Source organism: Agelaius phoeniceus, chromosome 1 (assembly GCF_051311805.1).
Source record: "Agelaius phoeniceus isolate bAgePho1 chromosome 1, bAgePho1.hap1, whole genome shotgun sequence".
NCBI classification, from domain to species: domain Eukaryota; kingdom Metazoa; phylum Chordata; class Aves; order Passeriformes; family Icteridae; genus Agelaius; species Agelaius phoeniceus.
In genome coordinates, this window is record NC_135265.1 from 54056230 (window position 1) to 54077868 (window position 21639).

The 21639-nt window shown below is 40.4% G+C and overlaps 1 protein-coding gene and 1 long non-coding RNA gene across 12 annotated transcripts in view; one reads left to right on the plus strand and one right to left on the minus strand.

The window, feature by feature from the left end:
* Nucleotides 1-21639, plus strand: part of GLI3 (GLI family zinc finger 3) — a 201635-nt gene that overhangs the window by 161032 nt on the left and 18964 nt on the right. For 2 of the 3 annotated variants that reach the window (XM_077179092.1, XM_077179098.1), the window contains 3 exons: nt 1719-1935; nt 3382-3498; nt 4756-4896. In XM_077179092.1, the coding sequence (XP_077035207.1) occupies nt 1719-1935; nt 3382-3498; nt 4756-4896 (475 nt within the window). The remainder of the gene's footprint in view (nt 1-1718; nt 1936-3381; nt 3499-4755; nt 4897-21639) is intronic. The other variant, XM_054643992.2, reaches the window with a different exon arrangement.
* LOC143694166 (uncharacterized) overlaps nt 1-21639 on the minus strand; it is a 135335-nt gene that overhangs the window by 86375 nt on the left and 27321 nt on the right. The gene's annotated exons all lie outside the window — the stretch shown is intronic.

The window sequence follows — 21639 nt, forward strand, 5'->3', positions numbered from 1 at the left end:
AATCAGCTATTAGAAGAAAGCTTGTGAACAAATTCTAAGCCTGATATGCATCTTTTGATTAATGTCCTATTAATCATCCATAGTGGCTACCTTAGCTAAGTCGTGCTGTAATCATTCATGGTTGCTTACAGGAACACTAGCAGGGACTATAGAGCTTCAATAACTGAATATTATTACTGATTTCTCCCTAACTCTTGCTGTGAACAATTACTGTTTTCACTACGTTTCTGCCTCCCTTTATTAGAAAGAATACAATGCAGAATGAAAAGAGAGTTCCTCAAAGACCAGTAAAATTCTCCCAGGGTATTCTTAATGATATTCCATCCTAAATGGGCAAACTCTTGTAATGCAGAGTTCTCACCAGGAATAATAGTAATGTAATCACATTGAAGCTGTCTTTTTATGGATTATAGTCAAACAGACAAAATGTATAGTCATATTAATGTACACAGAATTTCTGAAGAATTATTACTTAAAATGGTTGAAATTATTTTGGCTTTTTGTATCACAGTATTTTCAGTTAATGCACTTAACAGCAACAGCAATTAAGACTCCAGACTGTTAATTTGGACAAATTGACATTGGAAGAAGCCTTGATTTTTGGAAGGTATAATGCCCACACCCCTCTCTTCTGATACAAAATGTTTTATATTCCTGTGGCTCTTTTGAACTTGAACTCTGGTAGTTCAGTGTATTTTTTTTAAAATCAATGAATATTCTTTTTCTTTTTTTATTTTCCTTTATGATTGGAAGCTATTGGCAAATATTTTCAGGAGGATCTCTTACTCCTGTGTGTGAAGATTTAGTTCCACACCATTTATTTCTCAAGTGTGACACAAAGCATGCTTTTGCACTACCCACAAAATAGGTCCTTAGATGGCAGTGTAATTTCCCCCTAAGTCACTGTGGTCTGGGAAATACGGTGAAGTAATGAAGTGATGACAGGTATTAACATACATAATGGGCTTTAATAGACATTTAATGTTGTTTAACTGGAAGAAGGAGAAGTGCTTTCCCATTGGAATATTTCTACATTGGAAGTCATTGATCACCGATTTCAGAGGGGAAAGGTTAATCCATCAGTTTCTGTAACCAAACGGCACTGATGGAAATTCTTTAGGTGACATTCTGGATGAACTGAGCTTTCCATCTTTGCAAACAAATGAGTGATATGACAAGCATGGTGTTCAGAACACATTTAACCAATTGATTTTCTCTCCTCTTATAATAAGATCTAGAGACTTATGAAAAAGCGTAGCATGAGCCAAGATTAAAGGAACTGCTTCATACACACGAACATAGGGGAACTGCATTATCAATAAAAGTACTATAAAGCATGTAGGCACCCATTCTTTTTCTTTATATAAAGTTTGTTATTGCAATAAATAGCTGTTATTGAACTACCTGCCTTTTATTTCACTTTTTCTGAATTTTATTTTAGTCTGCTTTCTGTGGTTTCCTGGTAGAGGTTATGAAAAAATGTTATGTTTTGTTATGATACCATTTTTATACTCACTAGTAAATCCAGGGTAACTCTGGATTTAAAATCAGTATTTATCATTCTTTGGGGCATGAAGGATATGAGGGGGAGGGGGAAATCTGGCTTCAAGTAGTTTAAAGGTATCAAATATATTTTAAGGTTTTAATCTGTAAAGTTCCTTACCGTAATGATCCTCATCTTTTTCCTCCCTCTTCCCTCCTTTTTCTCCCAAATTCAGCCCTGCTCTGAGTTTCACATACCCTCCTACACCAGTATCCCTCCAGCAAATGCATCAGCAAATTATAAGTCGTCAGCAAACCCTAGGTTCAGCCTTTGGACACAGCCCTCCACTCATCCATCCTGCTCCAACTTTTCCTACCCAGAGACCTATCCCTGGCATCCCCAGTGTCCTGAACCCTGTCCAGGTCAGCTCTGGACCTTCTGAGTCCACACAGGTGAGAGACAACAAAAGAAACCTTTACTTCCCATTAATTTAAAAATTAAATAAATGGCATTGTCTCGCTGGCAATTAATCACCACTGTCACTGAGACCCTTTGATAACAGCTTTCTTGTAGCTCCAGTGTTTGCAGTCACTTTATTATGAATCACAGGAGTGCAGTTGGTGCAGTTTCTGATTGGAAGTGTGCTTTTTAGTCCTCATAAACATTCCAGTCTAGTGCAGCAGCTTCTTGTTCCATACTGCCTCTCCTTGATCTTATACAGGAAGCTATTAGAGGTGGGGAGTAAGAAAAGGGGCAAAACACATCAAAACAGCAATGTCTTAAAGGTTAGCAGCTTCACCTTCAAATCAGGCTGACCCTGGGATATACAGGGTCATATTCTGCCCTCCTTGTACAGCTGTGAGTAACCTGAAGCAAGTAATTCTGTGAGCAAGAAAGTAACTCAAAGACAGAGAAGAGGATTGAAGTTTTTTTCTCTGATTTGTGCCAAACTGGACTTACTGAGTTTGAATTAATCATTTCAGTAAGGTGTATTTCTCAAAAGCTGGGAATGAGCAGCAGTGAATCAAGCCTCTAATGTGGAGTTTATCACAGTTTGTGATTTGCCTGTTATTAACTAGTGCTGTTTGTTTCTAGATGACCTGGGATAGGTTATTTATCAGTCTGGAAGCTGTTTATCTCCTGGCTAGCTTTTACAAATATAGAGGAAGAACATACTGCTGTAGAAGACATATTGATTTTTTTGTGGGGTCCCTGCAAGTTCAGATATCTCTAAAAGATCTCTGGATTCCTACAAGATCCATTTGCAGGTGTAGATAATGGTGTTCAGTCGAGCAGAACAAGAGAAAAACAAGATTCTGGCCTGTTTATGTCAACTATTTTGCTATTAACTTGTGAGAATCCAGGACTTCATCTAGGATTTTTTGGCTGAGTCTCATGCTAGCATTCAGTTCTTCTTCCTATTCACCTATTATAATGGGAAACATAGTGAAGAAGCTGAGATCTTGTGTGAAGATATTAAATGCAAAACCTTTCCTTCGAGTGTGAAGAAATAAATGTTTCTCTTGTGTTTCTTTGAGCATGAAGGGATTTTCCTTTTCAAAATTGCCTTTCCAAAGTTGTCATTATGTGGAAAATCACCTACCTCTCACTGCTGTGACAAAACTAGCACTGGTTTGTAGCAAAGAATTGCATCAAATGCTCCCCTTCCCACTCCCTCCCTGCTCTGCTACCAGGCTGAGCAATGCAGCTCTTCCATGAGTTAATGCTATGTAATTGAAGAACAATGTTATTGCATATCCAATATAATTAACAGTGCAGCTTCTCCATACAAAGTTGCTGAGCAAATGCTCAGCAGTTATTTTTGTTTGGAGCCGCATATTTATCACAGTCTAATTTTGTCTTCTTCTGGGGGAAAAAATATCCCCCCCTGCCTGCAGCAGAATAAACCCACAAGTGAATCTGCAGTGAGCAGCACAGGAGACCCCATGCACAACAAGCGCTCCAAGATAAAGCCCGACGAGGACCTCCCCAGCCCAGGAGCGGGAAGCATGCAGGTATGGCAGCCAGATTCCAGTCATGAGCCTTCCCTCTTGCTGCTGGAGTGAAAATGCACCTTTCCTGTGGCACACAGGTTTTCAGGCTCCTTGCACTTTGTGTGCTGCACACACGGGCAGCCTCTGCTCACAGTAGCCAGGGTTCAATGGGAGCAGCTCCTGGGGTGCAGGGTCTGTGGCAGGATGAGGGCAGAGAGGATGGAGAGGCACCTCTGAGCAGTCAGAGCATGCTCAATGCTCTGTTTGCCACGGAAAAGTGAACAAGAGACATTCAGGTCTTTATTAAGGACATGTTTTCTGTTCAGCAAAAATACTTAAGGCCACCTTGACTTTTCCTGGGTCTTAGTGCTGTACTGCACTGAGGCCCCTGTGTCAGGCTCCAGTCTCGTTTGCAGTACTTTCTATACCAGTTAATGCCTCTGGTTTTAGTAGAGTGACTCTTGATTTACAGTGACTCAGGGGAGATGAGAATCAGAGCCTCAGTCTTGTGAGTGAATCCATGAAAACAAAGCAGAGGTCTGCCTAAATCCTTCAGCAGGTTTGAAATGGAAAAATAGCAGGAGTGCATAATCTGAACCAAATGTTTACACTAACATCTGACTCTTACCTCAGCAAATAACAAGCTGGGGAGAATGATGCGCCCTGATGAACTGGAGGTGGGAAATCTAACCCCAAAATTAGATACTTTTGCTCACCCCTTTTATGCACATGTAAAGGGCAAGAACAGACTAACAGGTAACTCAGAAATTACCAGTCTGCTCTTGAAAAGGTTGTAGCATGCAAACCTGTTACTGTTCTAACAATGGAAACACACTGGATTACTGGTGATCCAGTTTCTGTCCAACCCTAGTACTAAAATTAAATTCCAATTAATTCAACTATATTGAATAGTGCCTTTCACATTAGTGGTGCCACTCAATCATGAAAGCCAGGTGCACAAATAACAAGCTGCTTAAATAAAGCCAGGCCATTATGATTTATTTTTAATTGAAATGTAAAGGGTACGAAGAATTTATTTTACATGTATAGTTTGCAAATGGCTTCTGGCTTATCAGGCCTGTTTTGGGCTTCTGTATTTTGTAGAATGGAGTAGCATAGTGGAGTGAGAGTAAAATAATCCTCCCTCCCCTGCCTCCTCCACACACACACACACCCCCATCATCTTTCTTTTAATGCTGAAGTAATTCACTTTTCTTCCTCCTCAGTTTCAGAATTTCCTCTCTCTTCTTCTCACCCCTGATTTTTTCCTCTCTCCAGGAACAGCCAGAAGGAATGACCTTGGTAAAAGAGGAAGGGGACAAAGATGAAAGCAAACAGGAGCCTGAAGTGGTCTATGAGACAAACTGCCACTGGGAAGGCTGTTCCCGGGAGTTTGACACGCAGGAACAGCTAGTGCATGTAAGTTAATGGTATTCAGGAACTGGGTTTTAAAACTACCTGACCTTTTTCATGGGGGTCAGCTTCTCTGACCCTATGCTGAGTCAAGTTTCTTAGCTAACAGAGCTGCAAACTGGAGAGGGGTTTATGAGTTTCTGAGAATAAAGAAAACTCGAAGCCACAGTGCTTGACCTGTTCAGTCAGCTAAAGCTTAGTGTAAAATTCAATAAAGTCTTCCACAGAGATTGTAATGGCTCTGATCCTGTAAGCCAGCAAACGCTATTTTGAGTTAGAGACTTTGATAGTTATTGAGTAATAGTAAGCTGGACATGAATGATTATTAACCTTTAGCCAAGTTTGATTTTTTTCTCCCCAAAGGGGCTGTAACAGTAGAAATGGGTGAGGGGAATTTTTTCCCTTCCCTAAGAGAGGTTTTGCTATCAATTTACTGTTGTGTGTAAACTGAAAGGGATTATTTGGCTAAATACATGAGGACTGAATTACTTCCGTCATTTTAGCAAAAGCAAACTGCAGAATCTTTTCTGTACTACATCAAATATTAATTCTATCTCCCTTGTTTTTTATTCCTCTCTGCCACCTCTCCCAAATAAACAATTTGTACTGTTTGGTAGTATTGTAAGATAGAAAGTGAGCAATCAAAATTCAGACGAGAACCTGACAAGTACAATCCTTTGCAGTTCTAACCTTCTTAACTAGCAGCACCTCTCCTATTTACTGGCATCATAGAACACATTGAATACTCCGAAAAAAAAATGGAATTCCTAGTACAGAATGGAGAGGAACATTCTGAGCAAATGAGCAGAGTGACAGAATTGTATTTAGTTTAGAAAACTGTTTAATACTTACTGGAGATCATGCAAAATCTATTAGAGAATGTGGCTAGTACTTCTGAAATAACTAGTTAAAAAATCCACTTTTTCACCCAAAATAAATAAAAACAAACCCACCATATATTTCCAAGCACTATGCCAAATGGTAAGCTTATCCTGCAAAGCTGACTTTAGTAAAGCAATGTCAGCTTTCACTTGCTGGAGTGTGAGAACCTCTTGGTGTTGCCGTTACTCATCAGGATGTATTTTCAGGTTCTTGTTATTATTAAGTAGTAGCAGCAGCAGTAACAACAATAATGATAAATAAAAGACTACCAACAACTAAAATAATATGAAAAATGTGACATTTTTCCAAGAATTCTTTGAGACATTTTGCACACATAATGCCCTAGCATTTGAATAGGGCAAGTTGAAATGTGAGGAGAAACTGTTTTGGTGTCACCGTACCTTTTGGGGAAGAAATGCTATACAAATGGCTTCTGCAGGTGGTTTGACACATTTTAATTAAAAGATCAAATGTTGGTTTTTGAATTGAATCTGTGCAAACAGACCAAGTGACATCATAGGGTGCTCTGCATAGGCACAGTGTTTATATCTGCTAGCAATTGTAAGGCTGAAGCTTTATGAAGCCTGGGAAACCTTTCAGTATTCAGAAATTATGCCAGTGATGATGATAAATAATATACACAGAAATATATGAAATAAAAGAGAAATTCAGAATAAGGATACCCTTGGCAATAAAAAAAGAAAAAGGATTTTTTGATGTTCCAGGTCTAAAATTTAATGGAAGTCCTCTAAGCATGTTAGCTAATAGCTTGTGTTTTGTATTTTAAAGTGAATTAAATTGACAGGGTGGTAGTTGAGTTCTTCTGGAGTGTAATTTTAAAGTTAATTTGTTGGTTTTGGTGGGATTTTTATAGCAAATCTGCCTTCATTGTAATGGTCAACAGCAAGACTGAAAAAAGTATATTTCTTTATGCTTCTGACAAATGGCAACATCTGAAACAAATTTCTCTAGACAAAGAAAAGGAGTATAAAAAGTTTTTCTATGACACAGAACTCTTTTTGGCAGGGCTCAGGATTCAGGTGTGTTACGATGGTGTTTAGGTTACAAGGTGCAAGACTTGACTCTATACCCTGAAGACAATAAATTCATCATGGCAACCATCACATTTAAGTAGCACAAATCATGCTGTAGGAGTCAGCGGGATTCAGTGATGGGGCCATGGTTTGTGATTTCTTTTGCTGCTCAGGCAGAGCCCCGCTGGGGGGACTTGAGCGAGTTATTTCTCTTCCCAGAATTGCAAAGGGCTTTAGACATCTAACTCTGTTTGAAAGCCTGGCCACTCACCCCAGTCTGCCTTTTGCACATTTTGTCTGCCCTTGATTGCCACAGCCCTCTGATGTACATCTGCAGCAGCTAGGGATGTGAAGTCTGGTCTCAGCAGGGCTTCACGGAAGGGCAGTCCTGGTTTTGCTTAGGTGTGTCACTCTGGCAGAAAGTGTTCTGTCCCGGAGCATTAGGTCCTTGAAAATCTGAGTTGAAAAAGTGGTGTGGCTCATGTATGCCTCCTATCCAAATACTGTAGGTAAATCCAAGTAGATGTAAATTGCTGTAGCTGTGCTTAAATCAGTGTCAGCACAGTTCTGAGTGCTGTGTGTGTGCCATGTGCACGTGTGTGCCCAAGCCAGGCACCGTGTGTGTCTCGGAGCCCGTGCACATGCTTGGCTCCACAGCCCTGACACACTGGTAGCAGCTGATGGCCTCATCAAGCCCAAAGCCTCTCAATGTCAGACACTGCTCAAGCATGGTAGGAGGAGTGCACCTGACACAGGCCTGAGGTCTTTCACCCTGGAGCTCTGGGGCCACGTTCATCAGGCTGTTTGTGCTGTCAGGGGCTACCTGATCTGGCAGCAGAGTTCTGCCACCATGCCTCTCCTGGCTGCACGTGCTGCTGCTCTCCTGGTGATCTCCAGCCCACTGTCAGACTCAGCAGGGCCTGAGCTGCTCCAGCTGAGTTTGAAAAGCTTGAAGGCTTGGAAGTAAGATGCTGGATGTCAAAAGTGTAGATAACCATCTGGGTTTGTTGATTCTACTGTGGGGTAGTAATGACCAAGACAGGGGCAACTGGCGTAGATAAAGGTAATAAAGGCTTAAATTGCCCTAGCAAGACTCATCCAGATAACATCTGCCATCTTTCTGTACAGTTGTAACCATGCATAATAGCAAGAGATCAGACCCAGGATGTCCAATGGCACAGGACAGTCTGTTATCCAAGCCTTGCTTCCCAATGCACTGAAATTTTGGAGGAACTGTGGTGTTAAGGGAAGAGATGCTGCACACAATTCATGGTATAGATGGCATTACTCCCACTATGTATAAGATGTATACACAAGCACATATGCATTTGTTTTGAAAAAGATAAATATGAGTTCGTATATATTCTGGTCTTTCTGTCGTATATGGATAGCTTTGTTATTTCTTGGGGAACTTTGAGACATAATTTACTTTGCAATCAACTGTGGTTGAATCAGCATTACAAAGTGATGTGTGACTTAGCATGTATGAAATGGTAAAGGCAAACAAAATCTGTATCTAAATATGCGGTATAGCTTTAGAGCAGAAACTGCAGTGTTGTGCAATTTCAGTAGTCAGCATTTGATATCATTTTCTGCATTTCTGTAGCAAAGTCCTGCAGTTATTAGTGTAAAATGTAGGTGCCACTGAAAGTGTTCTTCGGTCCCAATGTTTTCTGGCTGAATTTATAAACAGAACCTGAGCTGCTATGAATAAATAACTGAAAAGCTAATACCTAAAAGAATCGTTATTGACCCACCCAGAAGGGTCTGACAGTGACATTTTGGCACGGGTGCTCTTATTTTCAAGTGATATGAGCCACTTAGAATTCAGCATGGTTAAATTTTCATGATGCATGCACCAAAAGGCAAGGTGTTAAACCATCAGATGCTCTGCCTTATTTATAACACCTATCCATCCTTCCTCTCCCCCCTCCTTCTCTTACAGTTAATAGAAAGATTCATGATTCTTCATGGTTGTCTATCTAGCGTCTGACAGTACCGACTGCACTGCTAAAGCAAGTCACTATCTATAATTGATATCCTTCTATGGAATAGGGTACCGGCTGCAATTGAAGGGTTTTGCTGAAAGCTTTTAAATCCTGACAAGTTCTGCCCTTGTTCTGGTTGTTGCTGAGCTGCACTGCTGAGATCCCAGGGTTATTTGAAGTTGATGCAAAGGGGCGCATGTGTTGCACATTAGCAAAGCACAAAGTTGGCGAGCCACGTTAGAGCTGCCACTGCATTCTCCTGCCAGGTAGTCTTATTTACAGTGCACTGCACTCCTGAAAAGGCTGCTTACATTAATGTTTGAAATGTCTATTAGAGGTTCCTTTCTTGCCTTTTTTCTTTTCTGCAAAAAATTAAAAGAACGATCTTATTTATTTTAAAGCCTCAGTTTGCTGCTGGGGTCTTTATCATTCAGCTGTTTAATTAATTTCTCTGCCCAGCGAGATATTATAATTGGGCTTAGCTGAGCTCAAGTTTGTTTTAAATATGTGAGCGCCTAGAAGCTAATAAGATATTGTATATATTTATAAATCTGCTTTTTGTTGCAGTTTGTCCCTTTTTTCCCCCCAGAAATCAGTTAAGAATAAAATATTGCAAAAGGGTTAGATGCTAAAGATAAAAGTTTACTTAAGAAAATTATCCTTCAAGGAAATGACTGAATTTATTGTTAAATATTAATACAATGGCAATCAGAAAAACGCAGTGCTGCCTATTTCTCATCCCCCTTGCTGCGTAGCCTTGATGATAATTATTTTTTATTCAAAAACATGCTTGAAGAACTGTAGAGCTATTTTTTTGTTAGTATTTTCTCCTGAATTTTGCAGCAATAAAATTCTTTCATTGTTGCTACATCTGATTAGATGAGATCAAAAAGCCCTAAACTATCAGCAGTGGCTTATATTCAGGATTCCATTTGCTGAGGTCTTCCTGCCTGTTTGCAAAGCCTAGTTGACTGGAGCACTCCCCTGGCAATCCCCTGGGATTGTACTTCTCCACATGGTTCCCTTATTGCACCAGAGGGCAGCTTCTTGTGTTTTTCAGGTACCCCACATGTTCCCAAGGCATCACAGTGCACTGAGGGTACCCAAAAGAACCATTACATGCAATTCTGAGACTGGAGTTTCTTAATGTTCTTGGTCTCTGTTCCTACAGAAAACAGTGGGTTCAACCCTAACCAACAGAATTTGGCCAGCAATCCATGGCAACCTACATAAACCCCAAACTGTGCCCACATCCAATCTCTGCTTAGGTTTTACAGCATCTGTGAGGTGCCTTAATCAATCCTGTGCACCTCAAAACACTTAAGAACATCAGGAGGTAGGGAGCACACCACTCTGAAGGACTAGCCCGCTTTACAGTGGGTGATTTTGGATGCCCAGAAATAAGGAACACTGAAAGTCAATAGATTTGAAAGTCTCACTTTCTCTGTTACTGTGCTTTGGCCTGTGGCTTCTTCCTCAGCTCGTCTCCTGTAGAAGAGCTGTAGGTAAGGACTGGGGAGAGCTTCACCACTCTTCTCTAAACAAAGATCCAGCTGCAATAGGAGGATAAACCAGATTAAAGCAGTTCCCCTGAGTATCAGCTACAGTGCACCAGACCTGTAAGTGACCCTGAGAGTTGCACATTGCCCACCATTGCAGGGGGAGAAACTGCCCTATAAGCAAAGGACCCCAAAGCTGCCAAGCCAAGCAGGTGTTGGTTGCAGCTGTCTGAGTAGACATCTGCACCTAAAGGGAGGCAGTTGCACACATCTGGCCCAACAAACAGATTATCCTTCATGAATTAGTGGTCTCTTTTCTCTGGGTCCTGGAGGTATGCTTGCAAACTGGTTGTGGGGCAGGTGAAGTCCCAGCTTTGTGAAGCAAGTCCCTTACAATCCCAAACGGGTGTAATTACACATCCCAGTTTGCATACTTCTCAAAATACATCCAGGGATTTCCTTAATATTTAATTCTTCTTTGCAGAGGCAGTTTTTGGTACTTTTTCATTGCAGTTTTGTTTGGCTCTAGTTTCTCAGTAACACAGAGAAGCCTCAGCCCATTCACAGGCTCATTGTGCGTGGCAGTGACAGCTACTGCCCTGACAGGTTCAGGAATGTTTCCTTTAAATTGAAAAGAGTAAAGACTAGATAAGAACGTGAAATCCATTATAGTAATCATTTTTTCCTGACGAAAGGAGAATGTTTTACGTACAACAGCAAAGGGGGTTCTGTTGGTGGTTTTATTCTATTTCATCTTGTTTTATTTTTTACTCACTGGGGTCTGGACCCTAACCCATACTTGGGGAAGGAGTGCTGTGGACAAAAGAAATGCATTCTTCAAGTGAGACACGCCCAAAGCTTGGGCTGAAAGTTGGGACAGCTTGAAGAAGGCAGGGAGTTATTTCAGTGGCAAGCAAGTGCCATGGGAAGGCTTTTTTCAGTTTGCCCCTAAATATATTTGATCTTTGTAGCTGTAAGGGTACAAAGGAATAGAAGAAGAGATTATAGCGAATAATCATAAGAGACATCTGTACAGAAGTTTTTAGATTTTGAAATCTCTTCCTCATTACCTGTTTAAAGGCTGATTTCTAATTAGGACACCACCTTACTGTGTTGGATTATAAGCTGCTGAGCCCATTCTTTTACACTGTGCCAAAATTGTTGAATTGTTTATAGGCCAGCAATTTATTAGATGGCATAGCAAAGCTGGTAAGCAGCTCTGTGCCTTTGAGAGCATGTTCATTCTCTCTTGGTTTCTGTCTGGGTATCTAACACAGTCTTGTTTAAATTAAGCAAGTGTTTAACCCCCCATCAGAGGTGTGCATGTAAGTGCTGTTGGGTTTTAAGGTTAAGTAACCACAGACAGACCTCACTGCTGTTCTGGAGCCTCAGTAGCCCCCAGGCTCTGGCACGGCCCCTGCTTGTGCTTCTCAGCACATCCTTGTTCTGCGTCAGTCACCACCCTGCCCTTTGCCTCCCAGCAGTGTTAAAAGTCATCCGTGCTGCCTTGTGAAGAGATCTTACTCACTGTGGGCTTGACCCAAAGGCCAGCTGTGCTTTGGCTCAGGTCCTCTTAAGCACTCCACTACACAAGTGCATCAGCAGTCTCCCTGCCTGGAGTCTGGCTTTTGATGAATCACAGAGAAGAAGGGGGAAAAAAATAACATGGGGATTTCTTTTTTGATAGAGAAAGGTTTACAACAAAATAAATCCACCCTAATCTGTGAAGTATTAAGAGGGGATTTAGAGAGAGAAATGTAATCATTTTTTAATTTTAATTCCTCTGTAATTAGCATTTCTTTCACAGCATTAAGAAAACTTGTTGTTAGTCTGCTGCTGCTATGGCTTTATGAGTTGCCAAAGTCATTGTCTTTCAATTGGTATCCCTGAAAGAGGTTGTTAAACTATGATATGTCCTTTAAATAACACTTCTTTTTCACTGTTGTTAAGTAGGGACAAACAGTGCTCTCCCTGTGCCCTGGGGAATTACTCTACCCACTCTACCCATAGTGAGTGGGCACTTGGGTGGAAAGGGCTGTGCAGGGCTTGACTTTGGTCCATGCTTTTAATCACACAGCATTATTTAGGTGGTTTGTGGATATACATACTTGAAGTGTTTGCCTGAGAGTTCAGCTGGTGAGCACTTCCGAGTTACTGATATTTCACAGGTGACCTCCAGTTTTGGGGAGAAATGTAGGATAAGAAGCTGCCAGCCAAGTCCCAGGGGAGCCCATGCTAACTGAGTGACAAACTCATAGGCAAGAGTAAAGCAGCAAACTGAATTGACTCTTCACCTCCTGACTCTTGTTGGCATATCATGGAGAAGAGAGAAAAGGAAAATCCCTCCCTGCCTTAATTTTGCTGCCTCAGAGCTGCAGGGAGGGCTGGGCTTATGCATGGACTTAGGTACATTTCAGTCCTGACAAAATGGCCTGGACATAGATGTTCTTTCTAGTCAGCTTTTTCATGCCTTGCTTCTGTTAAGTGATTTGATGTTACATAGCCCGTGTTATTAGGATGAACCAGTGGGAGATCTACCTTGATGTGCTTGGTGTTTCATGTCTCTGCACTGCTTTTCTCACCCATATTCTACCAAAAAATCTACCTATAGTAAACCAATCCTGGGAAGAATAGAAATCTGTGAGTGCTGACTCATCTGCATGTGGAAGTGCTTTTTCTGAGACAGAAGTGGCAGATCAGCATGTACAAAAAGAGGCAGGGACAGGCAACTGAAACACAGACATGAGTGAAGTTTCTGCATTTGGTTTTGAAAGGGCTGGGCTGTATGGATGCATTTTTGCAGTCTCTATTGTTTGTGTAGCCTCTTTATAGAAAGAAAAAGAAAAATGAAAAGCAGATGAGCCTTTTATCGTGATGAAACAAATCCAGTGTTATCCTGTGCTTAAACTTTAGTGTAAGCATGACTTTTCTTCAAGATGTTGAGTACCTAATCTGTAAAATGAATGGGTGGTGGTTTTGTCAGGAGTGGGTCCTCTGGTGGCTTACACTGTAGGTATGAGGTCTGCATATCCCATTCTTATGTGTATCACAGGGCTGAGATGCTGCAGTTCTCTCTGAGATAAAGTAGTCAAGCTGAAAATGAAACAAAGCTCCAACTGTATCCCTCCTTGTGTTTAGCAGAGATAAACTACAGTGGAGTCTCAGTGCTGCTCCGTTTGGCTTCTGGCAGCAGCTTTAATTGGTAAAATGCAGATTTTTTTTTTGATCAAGAGAGGATTATTCTTGTTATCAGTCTGGAGCATCTTATTTCAAGATGAAAAGGCTTTGCTGAATTACAGATGCCAACATTTTTACAAAGCACTTTGGCGATTGACATCTCAAAGAGAAAGTATGATTTATTAGCCTATAATGGCTAACACTCAGCACTGGGCTAGGTCCCACTGATTTGTGAAATTGCTTAATATGAATTGCCTTTTTGTGCAATTCAAGCCCCAGGTTTTTCAAATAAACTTAAAATATAAAGTGTATGAAACATTGCATACCTGAAAAGGGAGAAGGGTAATGGGACTGTGTAGGTAAAAAGAAAAGAAAAGCAAAAGGAAGAGAGGGATAAAGAAAGAGAGAGAGAGAAAGAGAAAAAGAGAAAGAAAAGAGACAGAAAAAAAAAGACAGACCTATTTCTAAATCCATCTTGGTGGTGCTTTTTTACAGTAGTTTGGTTGAAATGTTGGCAGGGTAAAGATTAATAACAAGCCTTGTCGCTATCAGTACTTGCTTGTCGATTCTTTGTAACAGGGCTGTCTGTTCAGCATGGAAATTATTGATTAAATAAAAATTGCTATTAGATTGTGATGTGATCCATAATCACAAACAATGGTGGACATTCTTCTTTCAGATCCAAAGCCATGCATCAAGTTTTTCCTTGCAGCAATTTATATTGTGCTGACACTCGCACCCATTAGGCTTTTATCCTCTCCCACATGTGCCAAGAAAGCACGAAAAGAAAGAACAGCAGCAGCACAGCACTGGGTAGGCACTCACTAAATTTTCAGAGAGAAGCACAGTACAGATAAGTCTGTCCTTTGCTTCTGGTTAGCACCTTACCTCAGAAGTGATTCCTGCCAGATAAGCACAACACACCTTGTATGCATCCAGGGAGGTCCAGTATGGTTTGCAGGAGGGGACTGTAGGAGTGTATTATTTTGGGATTCTGTAGCATGAAGGACAAGTCTCTTTCCCATATTTATTTAGTTCTGATGCTTCCTAATTTGAGGAATTCAGGATTGGAGCAGATTACTTAAAACTGCATTACTTTAGGCTGAGTTAATTAAAAAGATAATATCTTACTCTTCACAGCACATGTGAGCATGGTACCAACTTTCTCCTGTGAAAGCCTTTGTCCAAAACTAAAGGAAACTTAGTGAAAAAAAATTTTTGAGAGTTTAGCTACTTATAGGAGCTTCTGTCATTTTGTTTCTGTATACCTTAAACAATATATGTATGTCAGAACTGATCAAGCCCACCTGGCCTGGCTGTTAGGCAGAAGCATTCCTGTAGGTCTGCTCTTTTCATTGTACAGTGTTTTGCCAGTTACTAGCATCAGGCAGGATTGCCACAAGAGTTCTGTACCTCTGTACAGGAGCTGAGAATAGAGAATCTCAATACACTGTGGATATGCTGTGATTTTGTTGTTGTTGTTGTTAGTGTAAGTTTTCTTAAAGTGAAGGCCGTATCCTTTAAACCATTATCAGTGCTAATTATTGAATAATATATTGCACAATTCCTCTCTCTCTCTCTACCATTGGGGTAGTGTTTACATTTCTTTATTGAGCCTGAATTATGTGTAATATTGCCTCAGATAACCAAGAAAACCCTGCCTGCAGTATTTGACCATTTGCCATATTATGGCTTTAACACTCAACTTTAAAGAGTGTTTAACAGTGAGCTTAGCTTACTCTATTATGCAGGGCAAGTACAACATTTTCAGGCTTGGCCACTGTCATTTAAATCAAGAGACCACTTCATTTTGCAAAGTCAGAGCATGTGCCTTGCACGCCTCCCTCCAGTGCAGCCACTCTCTCTGCATGGATCAGAGCCAAGGGATTACAAGCCAGGAAATTAATTGCCAAGGGGATTCCAACACTTATGGTTAGTAAAAAAAGCCTGAACAAAGAAGTGTGTTTTATATGACATTCTGAAAGTGCCAGGCTCCAGTTCTGAATAGTTTTTGGGTGAGGAAGAGTTACAGAGATACAGGACTGTTCTTTGGTTTGCTGCTGCAGATTCCTGTGGTTGACTGCCAGCACAAGTCTGTCCCATTCAGATGGTGCCACAGTGGTGTATAGGAGAAGATAAAAATCTTTGAGATAAACCAGACTATTTAGGATTGATTTTTAGTTACCAAAGGCCCTTATAAGTTCACTGGAAGTCAATTAAAGTTAATGTGTGGAATGCAGGGGCAGAAAAAAATAGGCCTTGGCTCTTTTTAAAGTGTTTTAGGTGATACTCCATGTTCTGCTATGAAATCCTGCACAGTTTTCATTGCAACAACTTAAACATATATCTTCAGATGCAGCACTGTTTATGGCACATATGAGAGGATGGAAAAATGTTATTCCATGGCAAAAAAGATAAAAGAAGGTAACTCTGCTGCTGCTGCCTGAAACATCAAGTGTGACTAACTTTTAAAATGGGAGAAAGACCTTTGCTAGCCCTGAATTTGCTAGGATGCGACAGGGATGATTAAGCATAGTATGGATGCAAAAGGGAAATTCTAAGTGGATGTCCAGTGAAAAAAACAAAGGGAGGTCTTAGAGCAGCAATAAACTGCTGCATGTGCTGAAGCTTGTTAGACATGTTTCTTGGAGGTGTTAGGAGGAAGAGCTCCAGTTACTTCCTCCAGTCCAGTTGTGATGTTGTGGCTTTAAGACACTGCTGATGCTGTCAGCTGCTGAAGCTGGATTAATTCTACCAGGATCCTCTGTGATTAAATATATGTTAAAGCATATTTTGCCTGTAAAGATTTTGGCATTGCTTATCACTGCCAGCATTTTTTATTTTAGTTTCTGTGAAAAGTCACAGAAGTCACTATATTTTCAGATTTTGCAGAGGTTTTTATTGCCATTCATTGCTAAACGTGGATTAGGCATTATCTCTAATCTGAACTGCAGCTTTCATAGTTTATGTATAAGGAGACACTAAGTGCATTTATTGAAAAACAATGCTGTTATTCAATAGTCTCTTTCTGCAGATAAAGCATTGGTATTTTAATCATATGAACAATTTGTATGTGTCCATGTGGTAAGCACAAGGGCTCTCTTTACAAAAAATTAGAAAGAATTACTGATTGATTTACACAGGAAGATCCTGATGAGGAGTATATTTTCTTTCATTTTAAGTGGGTCAGTATTAGCTGTGCTGTAATTACTAATAAAGTACTAAAAGTAGAAGAAAGTGCATGATTTTATAAAATCTGGTCCAAGGTTAAACCAAAGGAGGTGCATGTTTCTCAGCAAGTCCTATATACATGCTTAGTGCTACTGCCCATATGCTTAGTGGACCTTGAAAAGCAGATCCATTTAAATATCTGGCATTTATCTTGCTATTTATCCCCTTTAGGAAGAAAGGATTTTCAGTTGAAGAGGCAGTGATTTAACTTTTTCATAAAGTATCAAATATTTTGCTAATCTTTTTGCATAGATAGATGACCCCATTGTATCACTCCTGGAGTTTGGAAGAATTCAAAATCTCGTTAAAATGGTACTTTTTAGCTTTTCCTTATTTTCCTCTTGCTATCGCCTTTCATAGGTTTCTAAGTTGGTTCATGGAATTAAGCAGTTTTTCTCTGCTAATATAAAATTGTATAAAGCTGCTGTAATATATAGTTACATTTTAATTCAAAGGGCCTGTTGATTCTAAACTAGCTCCAGTATATTTCCAAACACATGCACTGAAAGGCAGTGTAAATTTTAACAGATTTTTGTCATTAAAGGTTTACAATTTTTATAAAACAGCTCTGTCTTTATACGTTCATTTGGTGCACCAGTTGGGATATTTTGCTGGGTATTTTCTTTCTTCCATTTTTTTTTCTTCTCTTGGCATCTTTACTCTTAAGCTTTTATTTCTTGGCTCCACTACTCTGATCTGTGCTGTGGAATGTAAAGATTAGGAACCTCTTCCAATTTTATTTTCTTGTGAACATGGCCTGTGTTAAAGGAGAATATTATTACTTTTAGCATGGTTTGAACCCACAGCTCAATAACTAACTATAGGAGTTGCTAAAGCCCCACTCCTGCAGAGAGCTCAGTGTGTTGGACCCAGTTGAATTTAATGGCCTCCAGGCTGCCATAAGAGCTCATGTCAGCAGAGCAGCTCATTGAACCAGGATCTGTGCAGCTTGGCCAGGAGCAATGGCTGGAATTTATCAAAGCCAAACAATATGGGGGGAGAATAGTTAATTTCAGGTTTAATATATACAGCAGGTCTGATTTCCATTGAAGTCAGATGAGTTATGGTGGGAGGAAGGAGGCCTATAGTTTTTTGTCTTCTGCAGAAATGTGGGAAAACATCCAAAGTATTTAGTTCTGCTTCGTGTGTGCTGGTGCGCTTCTGTCAAAAGCAGGAATGGTATTTTCATTCTTCATACCATTTGCAAATAAGATGAAATACCTTATTGTAATGCCTCTTTATGATTACTTCCTTCTCATGTGTGCTGGCAGGAGTCTTCTGTGGTCTGTCTTTGCCAGAGAGAAAAAATCCAGAAATAGAATATATGTGTGTGTGATACTAACATCTGTAGCGGTGCTAAGTGTCGAGCTGTTCAAGTTTTTCAGTTTTGTTTTTTTTTTTAAGGTAAGTCCTGTATGTTTTTGTTAAAGATTGTACACAGCTGTACATGACTTCAGATTTGTAAAGAAGAGTAAGCCATTGCTCACCTTGGGTACTGCCTGTGAGGGAGATTTTTAACATGGTTTTCCTGAAATTCTCCAGCAGTTGCATGTCAAATCAATTTTTATCCTTAAATGCAAAGATCATGAAGCAGAAAATTTTGAAGTTGAGCCTCAGGTGGTTTTCTCTCCTTCCATATTCAGCCACTCCTAGAAGATATCATTTTCCAGGCAGCATTCACTGGCAGTCTTAGAACCAGTGAAGCAGATGTTTGGCCAGTCTTTACCCTCCTCCCCATCCAACTGTAGGAAAACTTCTCCCTTGTTTGTGCACTACTGCTTTGGCTAATTGAGAGAGGAATGTCTAATGGATCTGAGGGGAATACGGAGCTTTGCAATGTGAATTTCCTCTCTTGTGAGCTTATGACTTGAACAGACATTGCACCTCCTTGAAATCATGCTGTAGAGCTATTTCCTGAAGGCAAATGCCCTTCCTGCAGCTCAAGCTGTAGAATTCCTGCCTGTAGCCACCTCTCAGAAAACCTTTGGAGAGAGCTTGGATGCATGTGTGATGGAGAAGAATGAGAGGAAAGCAGGCAGAACAGGCTGAAGATCATCAGTGCAGGGTTAGGGTATTAGATTTGGGAGAAGACCACCTTCATTTGCTCTTACACCGTTAACATCACAGTTTTATCATGTAGTCAACAGTGGGTCTTAAACCCTTCAGCACATGGCCTTTGTCAAATTTATTCTTCCATCCTGGTCTTTCAAACCAAGTTTTAATTCTCTGTCACTGGTACACACTTCACCTGTCTTTTTTCTCCCTGTGCTTTTCTCCTTGGTAGTCTGTTTTGGGGCTCTTGTTACGCTGCAGGTGCCAAATTACCCTATATTTTTATCATATGACCTTTACATAGAAGGTGTAATACATAGGTGTAATTGGGAGACCTAAATGTGAAGAGCATTAAAAAAAACAAGGTAGAAGTGAGACAAACACACACACACACATATATATATATATGTATGTATATATATATACATATAAGCTAATTTTTGTAAAAGTGAATTCTGTGCATTGCTGAAGTCTTGGTGAAACTTAAAGTTATATTGGACTTTTTTCTGTGATGTTGCCTTTTAAAAAGGAAAAACCATACAGCAAAAGGCTTTTGTGCAGTTAGCACAGCAGTTCAGATGCTCAGAGCAGCTCTCAGCCTGTGTGTTCCAACACACACAATCTACACCAGGAAAGATTCTGAAGCAAGTGGAAGTTGGAAAGGAGTTTGCCAGCACCTTTGCAGTGGTGTGGAGCATGTAAGACCACCTGCAGGAGCTGTGCAGGGAGGGCAGCCAGGAGAGCTGGGAAGCACTGCAAACAGCAGGCAGGTAGGAGAAGGTGCTGGGAGAAACACCAGGAGTGCTCAGCTTGCAGTTGGCCCTGTTTACTCTTCCAGGAGCACTGCAGGGGCACTTCTGCCCTACAGGCTCCTTCATCTCAGTGCTCCAAGAATTTGTCATCCTCATGTAACCCTTTTGCATCTTTTCCTGCTTCAGTAGTTCTCAGGAGAGCAGAGGTTTAACCAAAACATCCCTGTTCGAGAACAATTGACTTGAGCATTTGGCTTGTGGTTTCCACTGTCAGTTCCTTCTGCAGCCTCCTCATGGAAATGCAATTAGCCTGTCCTGGGGCAAGTGGTTAAAGAGAGAAGTAGAGACTTTTTGTAAAAAAAAAAAATTAAATCAGGAAGCTGTAATACCTTGCTTGAACTAAGGCAAATGTGATACCAAGCATCAGTGCTGGAGGAGATGGTAAAACCCAGTTATCATGACAGCATGCATTGAAAAATTACTTCTCTACAGCTGGGGGAAAAAAAAAAGGAGTAAAGAAAGCTGGAATTCCCGTACCATACCAGCTTCACATATTAGTGCCCCAGCTAGAAATACAAGAGTGCAAGTTCCAAGGAAAACAAGGCACTTGATTTTTGACTGAGTTATGGAAGAGAAGATCAGAGAAGAAACAAACCTGAGTCATTGAAACACCTTTCCTACCACTGCAGCTGGAATGATTAATGTCCACACATCAATGTTGATGTCCTGGCAGAATTTCATTTCTTAAATGTTCCGGTTTAGCAAATAAAGATGTGATTTCTGCCCATGCTTTATAGCTGCATGCTCTGACACAGGAAATCAAGGGAGAGCTGTAAAACATTGACCTTGATAGGAGTGCATTTTGCTGCTAACAGACTTAACTGTACTGCATATGTGAATATATGTATATTAAATGAAACAAGAACAAGATGTGATCTTATTGGGAAAGAATCCCTGCAATATCCCAGAAGTTCCATTCACTCCACAGAATATACCAGAGTCTACCAAAAAGCTGTCCAAAACCTGGAAACAGATACAGGCTGAGGGGGTTGGTTCCCAGCCTGACAAGAAAGCTGTGTTTGCCCTGTTGGTATTCTATCACATCCATACTGGATAACTGCTATATCAGAGATTAAAAGAAGGTCATGCTGTATTATGAACCACTGTCTTTATTTTTAGGATTAGATAACTTTTCTCTTTTTTCCCCCCACTGATTCCCTTTATATCCTAAGGGCAGATCCTTTCTCTTGGGTCAGGAATGTAATAAGGCAGGTTTTCCTCTCTCCAGGATATTGTGTCTGTCTCACTGTGTTTAAATTGCCACAGAAAGCTCTTCTGAGCAAAATACAGTATTTTCTTTGTACAAGAGCCAATGATTGACGTATCCATGGGGACTTCTCTGTCTTTAGCATTTAAACATACAAGTTGGATATGTTTAACCTATTGATAGGCAACGAAGACAACTACAGGATTTACTGCAAGAGAACAAAAGGAGAAGCAGAAAGAAAATATCTTTTTCTTTCTTTAACTGGGGGATTTAGAAATTTTATTGCTGTTTTTAAGACAAAGAGATAAAAAAAATAATCAGACCTATATTTTCAGCTGAAGGAGGGAGGTGAAAAACAAACAGTCCTGGTGAGCTGTGTCCTTTGAATTAGCATATTACTGTTTATTAGTAATACAGTTTCACATTTAGAGAACAAGACTTATCCAATCCCATATGTAAAAAGTCATTTGATTCACCATGGCTTGCTTAGACATCATTTGAGGCAAAAGGATGATTCCTGCTCAGGAGTACAGTGAACTCCACAAAATGCAGAAGTTCATTATTAGTTTGATTGCTCTTGGCCTTTGTGCATTCCTTGCTTCTGAACTTGTATGCCCCATGAAACAGGGACAGTCTCTTCCCATGTGTTACACTGAACCCCAGATCTTTACTGAATTTTTACATATGACTGTAAACCCAGTCTTCTCGAAGTGGCAGCTGTGCTGGTCCAAGAAAGCTGTTGACCCCAGTTGTTTGTTGCAACATCTCTGAGGTTCCCTTCAGTCTGCCATTTATTTGGGAATGCTCCTTCAGACACTGGAGCCCTCCTTTCTTACTGTTTCCATCCTCTCTTCCAGCCATTGGTTT